At 36.5% G+C, this 19,231-nt stretch overlaps 2 protein-coding genes across 3 annotated transcripts in view; both read right to left on the bottom strand.

Moving 5' to 3' along the window:
* Positions 1-684: 684 nt before the first annotated feature.
* LOC150061409 (alpha-amylase 1-like) lies at positions 685-7,762 on the bottom strand. 2 transcript variants are annotated; one of them, XM_090334286.1, is made up of 10 exons: positions 7,561-7,762; positions 7,102-7,248; positions 6,187-6,384; positions 5,501-5,731; positions 4,721-4,854; positions 3,736-3,858; positions 3,540-3,639; positions 2,627-2,745; positions 2,389-2,514; positions 685-909 (listed from the first exon to the last, which is right to left on the bottom strand). In XM_090334286.1, the coding sequence occupies exons 1-10, from the start codon at positions 7,726-7,728 to the stop codon at positions 720-722; spliced, it is 1,536 nt and encodes a 511-aa protein (XP_090190412.1). In that variant the 5' UTR covers positions 7,729-7,762; the 3' UTR covers positions 685-719. The 2 variants fall into 2 exon arrangements, with proteins under 2 accessions (XP_090190412.1, XP_090190411.1); XM_090334285.1 differs by having other exon boundaries at positions 7,595-7,644.
* A 7,863-nt stretch (positions 7,763-15,625) lies between these two features.
* Rnpc3 (RNA binding region (RNP1, RRM) containing 3) overlaps positions 15,626-19,231 on the bottom strand; it is a 32,916-nt gene continuing 29,310 nt past the window's right edge. The window contains exon 16 of the transcript XR_016535913.1: positions 15,626-15,728. The gene's annotated coding sequence lies outside the window, so the exon portion shown is untranslated. The remainder of the gene's footprint in view (positions 15,729-19,231) is intronic.

Raw genomic sequence — 19,231 nt, 5'->3', positions numbered from 1 at the left:
GTGTGTGTGTGTGTGTGTGTGTGTTGGTTGATAGGGATCAGACCTAAGGCCTTGCTTATGCTAGACAAGGATTTTAACCCAGATCTATAACCCTAACCCACATTTTTCAAAAATTGTATAAAATGATACTTTAACATTAAAAAATCTATTATTGGTACATTGTTCTTCTCTTTCTCATGCATTATTAACTTTTAATAAATTTGCCTTCACATCATGTAGGGTACTTAGCTAAAAATAAAGAAGGGGCAGAAGAATGGAGAGAGGAATGGAAGGCAAAAGCAGTCATTGTATCCAATAAGTGAATGTAAAAAATACTAGAATTGCATAACTCGAGGATATGGACAAGACTAGGAATGAGACAGAAGAGAATGATATATAGAATGAAGGATTAATTAACATTGATCAAGATGTAATGTGCTCATATTTTGACTTGTTGAAATAAAAGTCCTTGTTACAATTACTTAAGATTCAAAAAGCATATTTGTTAAGATGTTAATAGCACTCTTAGAAATTCTTGTAAAAAGCAGGTTAAAGTAAATTTTCCAAAATGTAATGAGATCCTTGGATGTAGTTGTCTTATGATTGTATATGTGACTGTATGATTTTTAGACCTTTTAGTTAATTTCAGTAAAAGTTAATGCCTTAAAAGAATGAACGGGCATAAAAGAAATAAAACACACTCGGTTATTGCTCTCTCTACATGTATTTAATTCATATTTTTACAATTTTGATCCAGTATGGATGGCAATAAATGGGTCCTCAGCAGAGTTGTTAATGGAAAACTGAGCTCTTCCATCACTGCCCACATATACTGTGGTTCCTGTGCATCGGCCATCGACTTTATCTCCAGAAATGACATCACAGTAGGTGCCAGCAGGAAGGCCAGTTTGCAAAGTTGTTGACAATGACCTGGAAAAAAAGTTTAAATAGAACTTATATTCAGTACAGATAAATGCAAGAGTACAAGCTATTTCTAAAATAGAAGTCACAGAACAGAAATCCAGAGACTTATGCAAAGGAACTGAAATCATTCTCAGCCCAAACAAGATCATAAGAAGTAGATAACAAACTCCTAGTCAGTAATGACAGTAGCAAATAGGAAAAAGAGGAAGAATATCAGCGAATATATTCAAGCACAGATAAATAAAAGAATATAAACAATTCAAAAAGTACTACTTAAACTGTTTATATTTTAAATCTATCTCTTTCTGAACATAAAAGAATATTGATTACTTTTAAGAACTCACATAGCATTATTCTTCAAAATTAACTTTCTTCTTGGAAGTAGAGCTGTAGTTGAAAGTGATAGAGCACTAGCCTTGACCAAAAGTGCTGAGAGACAGCACTCAGACCTTGAATTCAAGCCCCATGACCAAAATAAATAAATAAATAAATAAAAATAAAATAACTACTTCCCTCAAATTCAAAGAATTAGGGTTAGAATTTAAAACAACCTGATATTTCTATGAAGGAGTACATATACTTCTCTACATATTAGTTTTAGATAACCTACTCAGAAAGGACACATTAAAGTTAGAGATTCTTATGCCACAAAAATAGATATTAATCTACTTATTTGTTATTTTATTTATCTATAACATCTATTTTATTTATATCTATTTTATTTATCTATAAACTTAACATTTTCATGAGGATAATCATTGCCCATAGACATTTATTTTCTACACAGAATATTTCTCTCCATAAGAAAATCACAATTAAGATCGTGGAAGAGTATATGCCAAAGAGCAGACAGAAGAGGCCTTGAGATTGAAGAGCTAGATAGCATTCTAGCATTTATATTTTCATACTTCTAGATATTTTACAACTATTTTTGTGTCTTTTGGAATGAGTTCTGTGGATATATAATCCTAGCTACTCAGAAGGCTTAGATATCTGAGGATCATGGTTCAAAGCCAACCCAGGCAAGTGAGATTCTTATCGCCAATTAACCATCAGAAAACTGGAAGAGATGCTGTGGCTCAAGTGACAAAGTGCCTTGAGCTGAAGAGTTCAGGGACAGCATTTATGCCCAGAGTTCAAGCCCCACAAATGAAAGAGAGAGAATGAGAGGGAGAGAGGGGCGGAGGGAAAAGAGGGAGAGAGAAGGAGAAAGAATGGAGGGAGGAAGGGAGGGAAGAAGGAAGGAAGGAAAGAAAAAAAGGAAGGAAGGAAGGAAAGGAAAGAGAAAGAAAGGCAAGCAGGAAGGAATACAAGAGGCAGGAAGGAAGTAGAAGGAAGACAGGAAGGGAGGGAGGGAGGAAGGGAGGGAAGGAGGAAGGAAGATAAATCTTTAAAAATAGGAGGAAAATGTCATCAACAATTTCTTCTGCCCATTTCTGATTTCTATTCCTGCAAGTCTTCAATTCTGAATTGCTAGCTACTTACCAGTCATCATTGTTGAAGACAATGAATCCTCTGTTTCCTCTTCCAAAAGCTACTTGGTTGCTCCCATTATCCCACCAGTTGCTAAAAGGCTGGCCATCAACATCATTTCGAAAGGCAACCATGTTCCTACAAGTATAAGAGCTTATGAAATGAGGCCTCCTTCAACTTCAGAAAATGAAATCAAATACTAGGGAAGGTCACTACCCAGCATTATCACTAAGTAAGTACACATTCCCACCTGATTTGGCGCCAGCGATGCTCACAGACCCAGCCATTGCCGCAGGTGCTGTCAGCATTAATGGTGACTTCTTTAGTAGCTCCATTATTGTTGGGTGGCCCAACCCAGTCATTGACATCCTTAGTCATGGCAAGAGAAAAGGCTAATTTTTAACATGTATGAAATAACCTGTTCCTTCCCTAGTGCCCCAATCTCAATTGCTTCTACTACTTGTGTCTTCAACACATCTTTACTCAGCTCCTCCAGTTTGCTTATGTTCCTTGACTTGAGTCCTTAGCATCACCATGGACTCTGGTTCCCTGGGGACATACGTTAAAGAAGTGTAATAAATTTAATATCACTTTCTTTCCAAGCAACTGGCTTCTTTCTCTCACCAGACACAATTCAGTGTTCCGAAACTGCACCATGCAATCATATCAAGAATATTATAATGAAATATATACTCCAGCCAGGTACTGCTGGCTTATTTATATAATCCTATCGACTCAAGAAGCTGAGATCTGAGGATGGAAACAACCCTCCAGAGAAATGTCTGAGAGATACTTACATCCAATTAACCAGCCAGAAAGACAGAAGTGGCTATGGCTCAATGGGGTAGAGAATCAGCCTCAAAAAGCCAAGAGACATTACACAGGCTAGGACTTCAATCCCCCAATACTGGCACACATACTTAAACACACACATACACACACACACACACTTGCTCTAGTACTATTAGCTTAACATTTTTAATGTATACAACTTCTCTATGCCTTAAATTCCTCATCTGTAAAGTAGGGATATTAATTGTTTTTTTAAGAAAACAATGTTTCTGAATAGTTACTTTATTGAAAATACAGTGGGTATACTTGACCTACTAATTCCACAATTAACATTAGTTTGATATTATGTTTTGTCTGACTCTGAAACTTACTTTTCCATTCTCAAAGTATCTTGGCCAATGGTAGCTTGACATTACTCGTGTAAGGCCATAAGGATGAGCAAGCATGAAGCCAACAGCCATTTTGTACATTCTGAAAGTTACATAAGATAATGTTTAGCGGAAGGTCAGAGGATGGATACGATCACCTCTGAAGATAGGTCCATAGGAAATAGAGCATTGTTGGTACCTGGCATCCCAGAAAGTAAGGATGGACGCTCCTCCAGCCCCGTGGCCTCGCTGATTGTCGTGGTTGTCCACAAAGACCAGGGCTCTGTCAGAAGGCATGAAGCCCCAGCCTTCTCCCCAGTTCCTATTTAAAATAGAATGACATATCTATGTGTGCTCCATTACAATAAATAGAGCAATCCAAATCTCTCTCTTTTCAGGCAGTATTCAGCAACAGTTCCTAATCAAATGGATACAAGAGAATTTTGATAGTGTGTATTGTTCTGTGGGGGGGGGCAGGAAATAATCTGTACACATACTCATTCCCTTATTGATGTTTGGATGCTTTCCATTTATGTGACTGTTATACGAATTTTCTCATTAGGAAAAAAAATCTCATAGTTTTTTGACTATAATAAAACTGAAATATATTCTAGATATGTCAACAAGCATGTCAGATTACATGTATATGTGTAAAATCTGAATAGTAAATGCTACCAAATAAGATTTTATTACTTCAAGTTAATTATAAAATAGGTATAAAATGATTTTGCCTCAGTTAGGTGGTTAGAAATTCTAGAGTGCTATTAACACTAATTTGTTTTAATAGACTAAAGAGTGGCTTAGAAGAGACACAGAGGCCACATTCTCTTTATAAACTGAAAGTTGAACTGAAACTCCTCAGTTCAATTACTTCAGGAAATCTTTGTCAACCTAAAAATATGAACTCTAAGACAGGAAATTTTAGCACAGAACAAAATCTGGAATACTTCCATTGTACAGTTATAAAAATAGTAAAGACACTATTCTTAGCTTCAACAATATTTCCTTGCAATTGATATAGTAAGTGAAATGAGGATTCACTGAGGACTAGAAAGCAATAACATTGTTATCAATCTACTTAATTGTCAAATAAAGAAGAAGGTTCTAAGAAAATAGCATGTGCTGGAATAAGATGATTAACAAAACGGTGAAATAATTCAAATGACAAATGAAATTATATATACTTCAGGTAAGCCATCTTCTCTCCATTCCACTTGCGGATCACTGTACTCAGCTTGGTGCCAAATTTGAATTCTGTCACGCGGCCATTTCCAAAGTACTCACTGCTTGAAATTGCTTCACCTCCCAGATCAATAACCTGGGGATGCATAAGGAATTGATAGGAAAGAAAGTTTTCTTAGCCAAATTTAAAATATTAAATGGACAAAAATAGTATGCTCCCCACCAATTAACCTTAATATATTATCAATGATCTAGTAAAAATGTTTTTCTTCATATCCAGTTCTGGGTTTCTCATACACTGTATGGTACAACATTGAAATGGCAATCTGGTGACTGAAATGTTGAGCTAACGTGGTCCTGTAATGTGCATCACAGAAACAATAGCTGGCACTATTGGCATAGCATTTCCAGTCAGGTCAATAGCTGAAAATTTCATTCTCCAAGTCACCAAGGAAGGAGTTTGCACATGGAAGAATTCTACCAAAGAGAGGTTAAATCTTTGAGTAACAACTCTCTACTAAGTACAGTCATTTATGCTTTCATCAAGATCCAAAGTAGGACTGTCTTGAGACAAGAACAGCTATATGGTTTTTCACCCTTCCATGATGTTATCTGGAGATTAAAAGAGTAAAAATTGCACTTTCACAAATGAGACCAATATCAGGAATTCGGTGTGCTTCCTCTGAAAGAAGAAAATGAAAGAACCCTGTTTTACACAGAGATTCGAATAGGAAGCCCCAAAATCTGATATGATTTTTATGAAGACGAATATGCTGCTGTACCTCTTGGTAAATAAAAGGCCTGCTTCCTGCATCAAACCATTGGGTGTTCAGATTATTCAGCTTGTCCAAAACAGCCTTAATGTCTCCAGGCCACATGTGCTTAGCTGCATCCAGTCGGAACCCTGCCACTCCGATGCCAATGAGATGGTTCATGTAGTCTGCAATCTTGGTACGAACATAATCTTTCCCAAGTGCAAGGTCAAGAAGACCAGACACTTTGCAATCTCTGACCTGTTTGGAGTAAAATTGTGCTTGTTTCAATAAAGTATTATCTCTCACAGGAGAATCTCCTCCATTATTTATTCCTTCACTTATTCACCAGTGTTTCCTATTCATCCTTCCATAATGACTTTACAAAGTACATTGGCTATAATGACATTCCACTGCAGATGAATTTTCTCTTTGCACACATGTCTGAACCCATGTAAAATCATGGGTACATCCATGCATGTATGTGTTTGTGTTTGATGCAGGATATCAATGCTAAGCAATGCTGTCCCCTTGACCCAGGAATTGCAGGAAGCTTGTAAATACTGATAGAAATTCTCATCTTGACACAATGCATTCTGCTAACATATTTGCTAAATGGTATACAGTGTTTTAAATAATGTTCAGTCAAATATATCTCTATAATTTAAGGCCTACATAGTAATTGATTCTGATTAGTAAATAACAGGAAAACCTACCTCCTCAGCATTGTTGTAGTTGCTAACTTCTCCATTTCCAGATTTACATTTACCATCATTGAAATCCCAGCCAGAGTAAGGAACTGCAGAAAAGTCCCTGTTGTTAGCATTGTAGTAGCTTCCACAAGTGCTGCTTGTTCCTGCACCGCCTCCTGCACCACACATGTGATTAATGACAGCATCCACGTAAATACGGACCTGAAAGCAAAGATTATTTAGGCCTTACTTTAGGCATAAAGGTAAGGCTTTATTGAATCTAATCAATCAGGTGTCAATTGTCCTCTAAAGTACTCTTTGGTTATTCCCTCACTTCATTTTCCAAGGAAGAAAAATAATGTGAAATGAAGTCCTGCAACTATTCTTGCGTAAGTCCTGAACACACATAATGGTAAAAAGTATCCTAACTATGAAGATATGCAAATAGGCATTTTGAAGCAGGCAGGAATCAGTACTGAAAGACAAATAATGCTTGAATTACAATGTGTGACCATAAGAAGGAAACAATTAGACTCATCTTTACTTTTATCAGTTGCCTAGAGGCAGATAGACATTCTTTTATCATGATTCTTATTGAAAAGATAAATAACTAATTCTTGCTATGACAATGTCAGGGAGAAAAACAAGGAAATCTAGATGGATTCATAGACCACACACAAATGACAAAAACTATTGGGAATCGATTTACTCAAAGAATATATGGAAATGGATCTCTCTTTAGAGTTTAAAGCCCAGGATTAATTTTAATTAAACTAATTTTAAACTAAATTCCCTATTTTTAGCAGATAAAAATATATAAGGCAATCATTTACTTTCAATTAAAAACTATGAAGTAAAACTAGTAAACAGAAAAAACTCATCACAATGATGGTTAATAAAATTATTTTCTTTATAAGAAAGAAACTTGAATTCACTCACCCCAACATTGTTACACCTTGTTACCATGTCTCTGAACTCATCTTCATTCCCAGATCTTGTGCAGATCTTGTAGCTTATGGGTTGGTATCTTTCCCACCAAGGTCTTGAAGGACTGTTAACTACAATGTTTTCATTGGGTGGGGAGACCTACAAATTAAGCATCCTTAATAAGTACCGAATTCCTGATAAGGTTATATCCCTAAATGCTCTAGAAACTATTGAGAAGTATAAAACTGTTTTTCAATCTTTGTCTATTGTATATTTAAGAAACCACCTGGCACTAGTCACATCTCATTGGAGATGACTTGCTGATCTTCCAGTCATCTCCACTTGACAGCAATGATAAATATAGTTGATTTAGAATATGTATGAGTGAAGTAAACTATGGCTCTAAATCAACTGTTTAAGGTACAATTTTCCACAGTTAATTCTGCAATATATACTATGCACAACACTCACCTGAACCCCTCCAAATCCATTGGGAGCTAAATACCTCTCACATTCCTTAGCAATATCGGCCCAGCGCCACTCAAACAGGTGGACTATAGATGTCCGTCCATACTGAGTATGTGGGGTATACTGAGCCCAGCAGAGCCCAATGGTTGAAAGCAGCAGAATGAACTTCATTTTGCTGTGATATTGCCAGTGATCTTCCTGTGAAGAAAGCACAATTTACAGAATAAATGTTAACCGAATAAATACATAGAGTATGAACAGTTTGTTCACACCACGGAAAAATTACCAATAATAACATCACCAGGGGAAGAATATACATAAAATCTCTTTAAAACACTCTGAGTCATTTCTTAAAATGTAGTGATCTTTTTTATATTGAAGAAGCTCTAAACACCATAACCAACTATGATTTAGTTTATAGCAACATGAATTATTCATGTATTACTTAATTGCTATTTGATTTTATTTCTCATGCCCTACAGTAGAAAGAACATTACAATTAGAGCTAATGTACTTTATTCATAGTCTTTAAGGATAAACTATAATTAAAATCACACTAAAATCAAACTTCCATAAAATGAAGGAATTCTATTAAATCGGTAAGTAAATTATACCAAGGATTTGGGATCTTTCATAGTTTCCTGTTTATACATGTAAATATCAATTATTTACAAGATGCTTCTACTGGAAATAGGTTCACATTTGTATCATTATATTAAAGTTTTTCAACATACAAAAGAAGCGATATTGATAAAAAGGAATGTAGTTACTATTGTCATTTGTAATTATTTTACTACAAGCTTCACAGTTTGCTATCTTACGGTCAATAACAATAGAAGTATCATTGTTCATAAGAATGGAATTACTTTAAGATCACATCATTGCATGCTATTTTATTGTTTATTTCTAAGTGTTGTGATCTCTTGCTTTCCTTTTCAATGTTCCATAACTATATCGTTAGGTGACTAAGGAACTTGGTTGGTGGTTGCTTTTTCAGACCCAAAAAAAGCCTATAATTTCTTGATTGATTCTGTACTGTTTTCCCAGTTCACTTAACCATTCATCAGTTCCTTCCATTAGAGAAAATGTAAAGAAGGAAGCTAGGTAGTTCAAGGGCTAATGTGCTGCTCAGCAAGTATAAGGCTCTCTGTTCAAACACCGACACTGGAAGAAAGAAGACAAGCATAAAGTTTTGTGTTGTTAATCATAGTAACGTGTTTTGACTGCTAAGGGCTATATGTAAAGGCTATTCTCAGATTTCTTATTTTACAAATGTTCCTTCTAAATAAAATTCCTTTTCCTTTACACTTTTACCACCAACCCACCAGAAAGTATTAGTGCCTGTAAATGTTGGGTGTGTTTTCATTTAGGTAAAATACACACCCCTTGACCTGAGATTTTCTGTGGTAATGAAGTGTGAGAATGTGTTACTCAACTGTTAAAAACAAGTGTCAACTTGAAGTTTCTTTTGCTATTGCAAAAGGGCTAGTAAGAACTCCTTCGATCTGAGAAAGGCATGAAAAAGTTGATTATTGTGTCACTGACAATTTTGAGTTATTTGGGGCTTTAGTATGAACTGTTTTTTTTTTTTCCTAGCTGATACAGCCATTTGGATCCTGTGCTCTTTTTGGTCCCTATAAGAGGTTCTGCATAGCACTTTGTTTCCTTGATACAGAAAGTCAAGCAAAAAGCAAATCACAGACATGGAAAACATTAGCAATAATAGAGACTACTGGAATAAAGTACAACAAAAATGGTTTTGACAAGACAGCACAGTTCAACCCTAGACTCATAAATTATCTTTTTTTACATTTTACCAGTGAGAAGCTATATATATTTTAGTCCAGTGCTCAATATAACACAAGCTGATGTTGTGGGAAACATAGACATCAACATACATATATCTTTGAGCATATCATTCCAATCTTACAACCTTAGCTGTGTATCATGAGGACATTATTGCATAAGCAATGGTTGCTGAAATGCCATTGAGTGTGTAAGAAAAGTACATTTGAAACTATAATGGACAAAGGATTCACATTACCTGTAAAAAAATATTGTGCAATCTTGGTCTATACAAGACCCTTCTGCATTTTCTTAACATAATTCTCTACAAACCAGTGCTAAGTAGGATCCAAAACAAAATTTAGAAAAGTTGATATTGATACAGATAAAGGAATACCACTGAGGAAGGCTCAAGGAAAACAATATCAGCAAAGCAATGGTGGCTCATGCCTGTAATCCTAGCTACTCAGAAGGCTGATGATGTAGTTTGAAGTCAGAACAGGTAGGAAAGTTTGTGAGTTTCATCCCCACTAAACCACTAAATTTAAAAGGCCACCAACTTCGTGAATTAAAATAACAAGTGTTGATGAAAATGTGGGGGGAAAGGAACCCTGTATCACTGCTAAAAATGTAAGCAAGTACAACCACTCTGGACAGCTGCCTACAAGTTCCTTAAAAAACTAAGCATCATGGCGGGGATGTGGCCAGGAGGGATCACTACTACACTGTTGGTGGGAGTGCAAACTCATTCAACCACTATGGAAAGCAGTATGGCAGTTCCTCAAAAGACTGAACATAGAACTCCCCTATGACCCAGCAATTCCACTACTTGGCATTTACCCAACCGTCCAGAAACAAGGACATACTAAATCTACTAGCACAACGATGTTCATTGCAGCACTGTTTACCATAGCAAAGATATGGAACCAACCCATATGCCCCTCAGTTGATGAGTGGATCAACAAGATGTGGTATTGATACAAAATGGAATTCTATGCTGCTTTCAGAAAGAACGACATGGCCCCATTTGTAAGGAAATGGAAAGACAGAAAAAAACATATTAAGTGAAGTAAGCCAGACTCAAAGGACTCAATAGTTTTCCTCATTTGTCATAATCAGTAGAAACTTTGTGCTCTCCTAGCAGAGACTTACAATAGAGCAAAACCTAGATATATAAGGCCCTATAGTATGACACTAAATGAAAGGACCTCCAGGATATGAGTGATTGTTGTCCTTAATGTACTATGTTATCTCTCATCTCTTTTGGTGTCTCTTGGTTACCTCATATTGTTACAGTATCTCACTTTATTATCTGGTATATTGTATATATGCTTATTTGGTTATTTGAATTCAGATAGGGAAGGGGAGAAAACAAGATGAGGGGTGGGGGTGGGGAGAGGGAAATGGGAACCAAGACATGAGAAAGGGTATCAATGTTTGTGAACTAATGCACCTTCTATCTGGTGATTATAATGTAACACTTCTATTAATTACAATAAAAATATATGAAATAACTAAGCATCAATCTCCCTTACCACTCAGTCATAATATTCCTGAGCATTTATCCAGTACAACACAAACCAGGATGCCACAAAGACTCTTGCACATCCGTTCACTGCAACACTATTCCCAATAGCAAAAATATGGAAACAGACCAGAAGCCCTACAGTAAGTGAATGGACAAAAAATGTGATATCAATACTAGCACTAACGGGAAAAAATCACTTAAAGAAATCATCACAGATTTTCATATTGGAGGTAGAAAACTCAAATGTAACTTATATGCTTTCCAGAAATCAATAGCAGATGTTGTTACAGCACACCAGTCTGGAAATTCATGTCCTTTCACAGAAATAGGAAAGCTGGCACAAAGACTGCTAAATCATAATATAGATACCACAAAAAATAACTCTCATGTATTATGTAATCTGGAATAGACTTTAAACACAATAATAGAATGTCATAGCTATAAGAAAATGCATAGAAGGACATCAGGAATAATAGATATTATTAATATTTTTAATATACAGACTGAACTAACAGTATCAGATAGATACAAGTGCATCTTTTAGACATTCAGCAGTGGACGATAGGCCATTATGTCATCTCACATGGCATTATTAAAACCTAGCAATGACAGCAAATATCAAATTTCAGACAGAGGGTATCTTCTACATGTATTGAAATATTGCATATACAAGAATTACTTACTTACTTACTTACTGACATTCATAGTCAACGTGAATTTGATTCTACCACAAAGATATCACCTCATGGATACGGCATCTAGTCCAACATACATTAGGACTATAGGAGAATTTTTAAAAATCCTACGTCAGGATAAATACACTGATTGTCATTAACTTGGAGGATGTAAAATTTACAAATGTTCTCAATATGTTAATGAATAGGAAACCCTCAGCAGCCTTATACTTTCTTATAGGCTCTTATAATATCATCCAGGGACCTACCTGAGTCATCATTGCATTGTTGAAGCTAAGAAATCCTGTGGGATGGACACTGTTATTGAAATAAAAGGAACCTAAAACAGTATGCAATGTTTTCCACAAACCATAGACAAAGAATTCTATAGAACCTAGCAAACATGGAATCATAATATGAAATTTTTAAAAAATCAATTGCATTGGCAAAGGATATTGAAGACCTACCCACAGAATTCATACTTGCAAAACTAACCAGAAAACCTTTCAAGGCCTACATACCATGTACAGGTTTGCAGATTATCTGCAGCTTCTGGAACAGAAGTAGCTGGTATGAACTAACTCGCACAATTTATTCTCATCTAAGACAAATATTACTCTTATTATTGGCAAAGCCATATCAATTGCCCTTCCTGAAAAATTTGCAAAGCCAGATTCTGTAATGGATCGTGTGAAAAAGAAAAACACAAGGTGTGGATCTTCAATACATAGCCATGAGGCTCCGGGTCTCACATGTCAAGGGTAGATTGAAAAGTACAGGCCATGTCCTGCTGAGTTATCCATGTTGTACAAAACAGTAGCTTTCACTCTCTGCTTTGCTTTGAGGAAGTCCATTTTGTGAAGCAAAAGCTTGTCATGACTGATTGTTCCAATGTAAGACTTCCATTGTACATTAAAATTCTAAGGTAGAAAGACTCTATAAAACACTAAACCAAGACCATCTGAAAGCACAAGACCAGGCACACAGACAGATAACTGATTCATGTTCATAAAAATCACACTTTCAAGTTGTATCAGAAATACCAGACACATGAACTGACCTCTTCATCTAGATTCTACTACTACTCTACTACTACTACTAATAGAGTACTCTCAGAGGGGAGCACAGGGGAGCATAGAAAGCAAACACATCTCCTAGCTATGTCATAGGAGATGTATGCAGATAATTAACTGTTCCATCTGTCCCAGGTTTCAGCTCAAGCATGCTTCCTCCTACTGAAGAGACATGGTTCACTTAAAGTGGAAAATCCAACGGCTTCGCTTCACAGGTCTTTGCCTTAGAAACCGTGAAGATAAGATTTCTTAATTTCCTGTGCAACTAAATACAATGGAACTTGGGGAACAGTATGTGCTCTCTACTTTTGCTTTCAGTACTGATTATTTTAAACCTGAACTTCTTTAATACCTCTCTGAGCTGTTAGGTTTCTTTACATACTCGTGTGACATAACATCAAATGGGTTGTCTGTCTTAGTGTTACTGTTTGTTGCTAACGGGATAAAAAAAACTTGTGATTGCCCTGATTGTGACTGCCAAACTAACCCAAGATTTAGTGAATTAAAATTGGTAAGAATATTGTAGCTTGTGAAATTATTTTCCCTTGTTAAATTTTGACATTATAGATTTTGACATTGTTGTTTATGGATTTTTTTTGTAGTACAGCTTTCCCATGACAATTGGTATTTCCCATGACAATTGGTATTATCAACATGACTCCAATTTTTTTGCCAGTCCTGGGCTTTGAACTCAGGGCCTGGGCACTGTCCTTGGGCTTTCTCAAGGCTAGAGCTCTACCACTTGAGTCACAGCACCATTTTTGGCATTTTTCTATATATGTGGTACCAAGGAATCAAACTCAGGTCTTAGTGCATGCTAGGCAAGCACACTACCAATGGGTTAACCCCCTGGCCCCAGGACTCTATTTTTTTAAGAAAGGAATTCAGTGAATAGACCATACATTATTAAAAATATATGTGACATTATCTAACAAATTGAGTATTTTTAGTCTGGAGATAAAATGCCCTTTACTCTGAGGTTCCTTATAGAAACTTAAAATTCACTCTGCTAACCACTAGCCTATAAAATAATTCTGTTTAAGGTGATCCCTGTCTTGAATGCTAAAAGGAGGAACAATTCTAATCCATAGAGATCAAGAACCAACACTTAAAAAGGTAATTGTAATGTATAGAGGGGTTACAGGTAGTAGGTGCATTACTTCTCACACATTGATACCCTTCTGATGGTTTTGTCCCCATTTCCCTTCCCCCAAACCCTCCCAATCATATTGTTTCCCCCCTTCTGTTTCCTATTTCAAATAATCAAATAAATGTATATACAATATACCAGGTAACAAAGTCAGATGCAGTAACAATATGAAATTAACTGAAGGGCAACAAAAGAGAAGAGAAATGACATAGTACATTAAGAACAACAATCACTCAAGATAAAGCTCTTGTTTCCATATCCTGCAGATCCTTTCATTTAGTCTCATCTTATATGACATTATGTATCTAGCAAACTAATAATAGTTGATCTGAGAAAAGATGAACCACAGAGTAAGAAAAAGTACATGCCCTAAAACTACACTAAAATACTGGGATCTTTAGGTACCCTACAGAGAAAGGAATTAGAAAAAATAGATTACAATCACAGTCATAGATTATATAAAATTAAACAGATCCTATCGTAATAACGGCAAGCCCATTAATATATTGACAACTAGTATGTCTACTTCATCTATTGGTTAATTCACTTACAGGTTCTTATCAAATGAACAATTAGGAATTGGGGTTTGAAAGAATTAAGGTCCTCTAACTAAACACTGAGGCATGGCTGTAGAAAATAAATTCCTCGTGCCATGCCTTTGCATTGTATGATTTATCTTGCTCCACTTCCTGTCTCTCTAGTTCCAGCCCACAATAAGACAATCAATTTTGTCTTAGCTTGCTACATCCTACCAATGGAGACAAGTCAACTATGGAATAAACCATCTAAAATTCTTTTCGTTCTTTCTCTTTGTTTCTTTCTGTGTGTGTGTGTGTGTGTGTGTGTGTGTGTGTGTGTGTGTGTGTGTGTGTGTGGCTTGGGGGGGTGGGTCATGAGATTGAACTAGGCCTGGGCTGAGCTAGTCCCTGAGCTCTTCAACTCAAGGCTACCATCATACTCTCCTGCCTCACCCCACTTTCCATTTTCTAGAGGTTAGTTGGAGATAAGAGTCACAGGTTCTTTTGTGCCCCTGCTGGCTTTGAACCTTGATCCTCAGATCTCAGCCTCCTGAGTAGCTAGGATTATAGGCATGAGCCACTGGGCCCGGCCCATCTAAAATCTTGAATCAAGTTCTTCCTCCTCTTCAGTTGGCTTGCTCAGGTATTTATTGCAGAGACAAAAATATAACTAATATAGAACATTCGTACTTGAGTCCTTTCTTTTACTATACCTGAATACATACTACATTGGCCTTTGGAACTGGCTTGTGCGAAGAATTTGGACAAGTGGGGACAATCAGAAAACTGTTATAATTTTGTAATCAGAGCTTAGTAGATTATTCTGAGTTCAGTAGAACTGAATTCCAATAGAAATTTGAACAATGAAACTAGGCTCATAAAGTTTCAGACAGCAAGACCTAAAGTAAATAAATTAGATGTGTTCATTAGTTAACTAAACTGATAGTGAAAATTTCAAGAAAGCATAGAATTCGGGCTGTGGACTGGATATATTACTGGCTGCTAGGAGAATCAAGAGCAAAAGCAGAGCAAAAGTATTTGAAAAACGTGCAGATTGGCCACAAAAGAATAACATTTAAATTTTTCATCAAATGTAAGTTACTGAACAGGTTAATTATTGGTGTGAGGTTATCTCAAGAACTAGCCAGACATACATTAAAAACTGTTGTGAGAGGAGAGGTTTCAGTTATTCAGTTATTCACTCTTAGGGAAGTTTCCCCATCTTCGTCCTCTAGGAAGCAGAGAGTAGGTATTTCAGCCATAAACCAAGGTGGCCCAGATGTTGCTCCAGTTTGTAGCAAGCTTTTGATGTTATCCATGTAATGTTGGTTCTTCAGAATTCAAATAGTGGAGTAATAAAATCTGTCCAGATTTCTCAGGGAGCTCAGGCTAAGTGTGGCAAAATCTCTTTATATGGACTGTCTCTGAGATTGTGATGTACCACTATGTATGGGAAAGTGATGTTATTCATAAGATGAAGATACCAGGAGTTCAAAATATTAGAGGCACCAAGAATCTGTGGCTCATGATTGTAATACTAACTTCTTGGACACTGAGATCGAAGCTCAAAGCCAGCTCAAACAGGAATGTACTTGAGACTCTTATTTCTAATTAACCACCAACAAATTGGAAGTAAAGCCAGACACCAGTGACTCATGACTGTAATCCTAGCTACTCAGGAGGCTGTGATCTGAAGATCAATTCAAAGCCAGCAAAAGGCAGGAAAATCCATGAAACTCTTATTTCAACTAACCACCAGGGACAACATTCAGGCACAGAGTTCAAGCCCCATGACCAACAACAACAACAAATGTTGGAAGTGAAGCTGTGGCCCAAGTGGTAGAATTTCAGCCTTTTGACCTAGATACAGGCCATATATGATGAGGCTAAATGAGAGGACCTCCAGGATATGGAAACAAGAGCTATATAATGAGTGAATGTTGTTATTAATGTACTGTTATTTCTCATCTCTTTTGTTGTCCTTTAGTTATTCTCATATTGTTTCAATATCTTACCTTGTAATCTGGTAGATTGTATATATGCTTGTTTGTTTACTTGAAATAGGAAAGAGAAGGGGGGAAACAAGATGAGAGGAGAGGGTAGGTGGAGGGAACTGGGGACAAAACATGAGAAGGGGTATCAATGTGTGTGAAGTAATGCTCCTTCTGTCAAATATAACTGTAACCCCTCTGTTAATTACAATTAAAAAGAACAATGTCAGACTTTTGCAAAGTAGCAAAGGTATAGAAAGATAAAATATATAGAGATAGGTTGATAGGTATCTTGATGTAAATAAACAGACAGGCAAAAAGACAGAGATCATGCAATGTCAGCTGCGAAAAGCCATAGGCAGTGAACACAGTCAATACAAAACTGTTGTAACCCTATTGGTTACAACCATTAAGATAATAACAGCAGGGTTACCCGAGCCCTGAACACTGGACGTGATAAATCAGAATTCAATATAATTTGCCTTGTTGGTTTTCAGTTACTTTGTTTTGTTTCCTCCTCTGGGAATGTGAATATGTTCCCTATGTCAGTATAAGTCAGAAATAATGCGATTTTTTTTTTTTTACTTTACAGATATCACAGCTAGGAGTTTATCTTGTGTGTTAGAGGTCAGTTATACTTGAGTTCTGAGAAATGCAGGAACAATGCTGAGGTTGGGTGGGAAGCTTGGAGATTAATTTTACTTTTTGGAGGATGAGTGTTAAGATTTTGGAGGGCAGGATCAGAATGTGATGGCCTAGATATAAAATGTTCCCCAAAATGTCTCATGAAATGTTGACTTGGACTGCATCTGGAGGCAGTATTGGAAAGTGACAAGATTGTGAGGACATCTCCTTTGTCAATGGGCTGAGCTATTGATGGGTTCATACTAGGTGGACTCGTATGAGATGAGTCATTTTGAAATAAGTGGGCCACAGCAGCCATGCCGTTGAATGTTGTTTTCATTCTGACCATCTCCCATTCCTACCTCCTCTGTCTGTCTCTCCATCTGTCTCCTTTCTTTCTCTCTCTCTGTGTTTCTGTCTGTCTCTCTCTCTCTCTCTCTCTCTCTCTCTCTGCTTCTTGGCAATACAGTGTGGGCACTTTTTCCTTCACAAAATGTTTTGTATTACCACTTCCCAGAAGCAAAAAAAGCCAACCAGTGAATAGAGCTTCTGAAACTATGAGCCAAAATAAATTCTTCCACCTATTAAGTTCTTCCAGGTCTGTGTCATGGTGACCAATACAGTCTTATTGGAAAACAAACTTATTTAAACTTCCTTAAACATTGGATACCAAATTCTTTCATGTGTCATGTAAAAAGAACAAGGTATGTTTTCTTTGACTGCACATCTATTGGGCTCCTGTTCTCAGTAATCAAAGAGGAGATTATGAGAATGTTTTGGTGGATTCGCAGTTAATCTATGTCATAGATTAGCAGCTTCCAGGCTCTTCCTTGCTAAGAGGTTTTATAACATTCTATGACAAACATGTTCATCATGAGTTATTATTTGAGGGAAGTTTATGTGGCAGCATGTCTGTACATCTTGAAAAAACAAGTATATAATCAAACCAAAAGGCACACATTGGTGAATAATTTATTCATGTCAAAAAAATTGTACCTGGGGGGTATGTCAAATCATATGAGTAACATCAGATACCTGAGCTGATCAGCTATAATTCCTCATGTAAGTGAAGTAAGCCAGAACCAAAGAAACATAGACTCCATGGTTTCCCTCATGGTGATAACTAGTATATATCCAGGATAGTCCTAGGAGGGGATCACAATAGCTCAAGAGGCTTTTTTTTGTAGTTGTTTTTAATATACTGTGTGAAGTTATTTCTTTTTCTTTTCTTCCCCATTCCATAGTTTAAATCCTGTTGTTGCTGTATTCAATTTTGATACCCTGTGTATTGTATCTGTGTTTATCTGAATTAGGAAAGGGAAGGGAAACAAGAAATGAGACAATGGCCAAAGGGCAAACTAATGCAACAGCGATATTCCCAAGACAGTATGTTGGAAACAAACTTTATACCTTGGGAGGTTTGGGAGCAGAGTGGAAAGTGGGAGAAAAATGTGGGAGGGGTAACAATGTTCAACAAGAAATGAACTAACTCCCTTACGTATAACACATAAAGCCTCTGCACATTACCTTGACAATAAAATTAAGTTAAAAAGAGTGAGCACTGCTGCACAGTAGCAGACCAGTCTTGACCATTATCTGTCGAGACTTGTCCAGAAAAACAACTTCCACCTGTCCTCAACTTCAACTCAACAGTTGCTTTTCCTGGATTGAAGCATAGTTCTCTTCTACATAACACTCCAAAATACCACTGCCTGCAAATCAGACTTGTACCTGACAGCTCAGTGACTGCAGCCTGGAGGTAATGGAATAACCTTCTGAAAAAATATCTATTTGCTTTTAGTACTGGCTTTAATTCCTATTGTTTCTTTCCTTCCTTCCTTCAATTTCTTTTTTTTCTTTCTTCTTTCTTTCTGTGCTCCATATAGCATTATGGGTAGTCTGGGTTTTCTGATTTTCTTGTTTTATAACTAAAAACAAAAAAGGGGGGGGGAATAAAGCACCTGTTTGCTGTGGTTGTGATGACTAAGAGACCTCATGAGTGCTTATTGACTCAGAGGTAATGAAATGAATGTTGTTTCTGAATTGTTATTCAGTAAATCATTATGGACAAAAGGAATTTTTTTAATGTACCTATTTTAACGTCACAGCTGACTCAGAAAAAATGTATCTTCAGTCCAACAATGACCTTTTTACAGAGATCCTAGGAATCAAAATCCATCATTAAAACTTCTCACTTTTAGGGGGAAGAAAAGGCAATGAGTGAAAATGGCTCTGGTTAATGACACACAAATATTATCTCTGAGTGCTAGAACTGGGATCTTTGGATAAATCTATGCATGTGTATTTTCTTGCTTTTATCTATTCTGTAAG

Source organism: Megascapheus bottae, chromosome 6 (assembly GCF_031878675.1).
Source record: "Megascapheus bottae isolate mThoBot1 chromosome 6, mThoBot2.hap1, whole genome shotgun sequence".
NCBI lineage: Eukaryota > Metazoa > Chordata > Mammalia > Rodentia > Geomyidae > Megascapheus > Megascapheus bottae.
This window is presented reverse-complemented; position numbering and strand designations above follow the sequence as displayed.

Bases quoted from the DNA above. Each gene is read 5' to 3' on its own strand.
- LOC150061409 (XM_090334286.1), bottom strand. From the start codon at position 7,728: ATGAAGTTCATTCTGCTGCTTTCAACCATTGGGCTCTGCTGGGCTCAG. The intron at 3,859-4,720 runs GTATATATAATT...TATTTTAAATAG, and splicing joins GAGAAGATGGCTTACCTGAA to GAACTGGGGAGAAGGCTGGG. The intron at 2,746-3,539 runs GTAAGTTTCAGA...GCCATGACTAAG, and splicing joins GATACTTTGAGAATGGAAAA to GATGTCAATGACTGGGTTGG.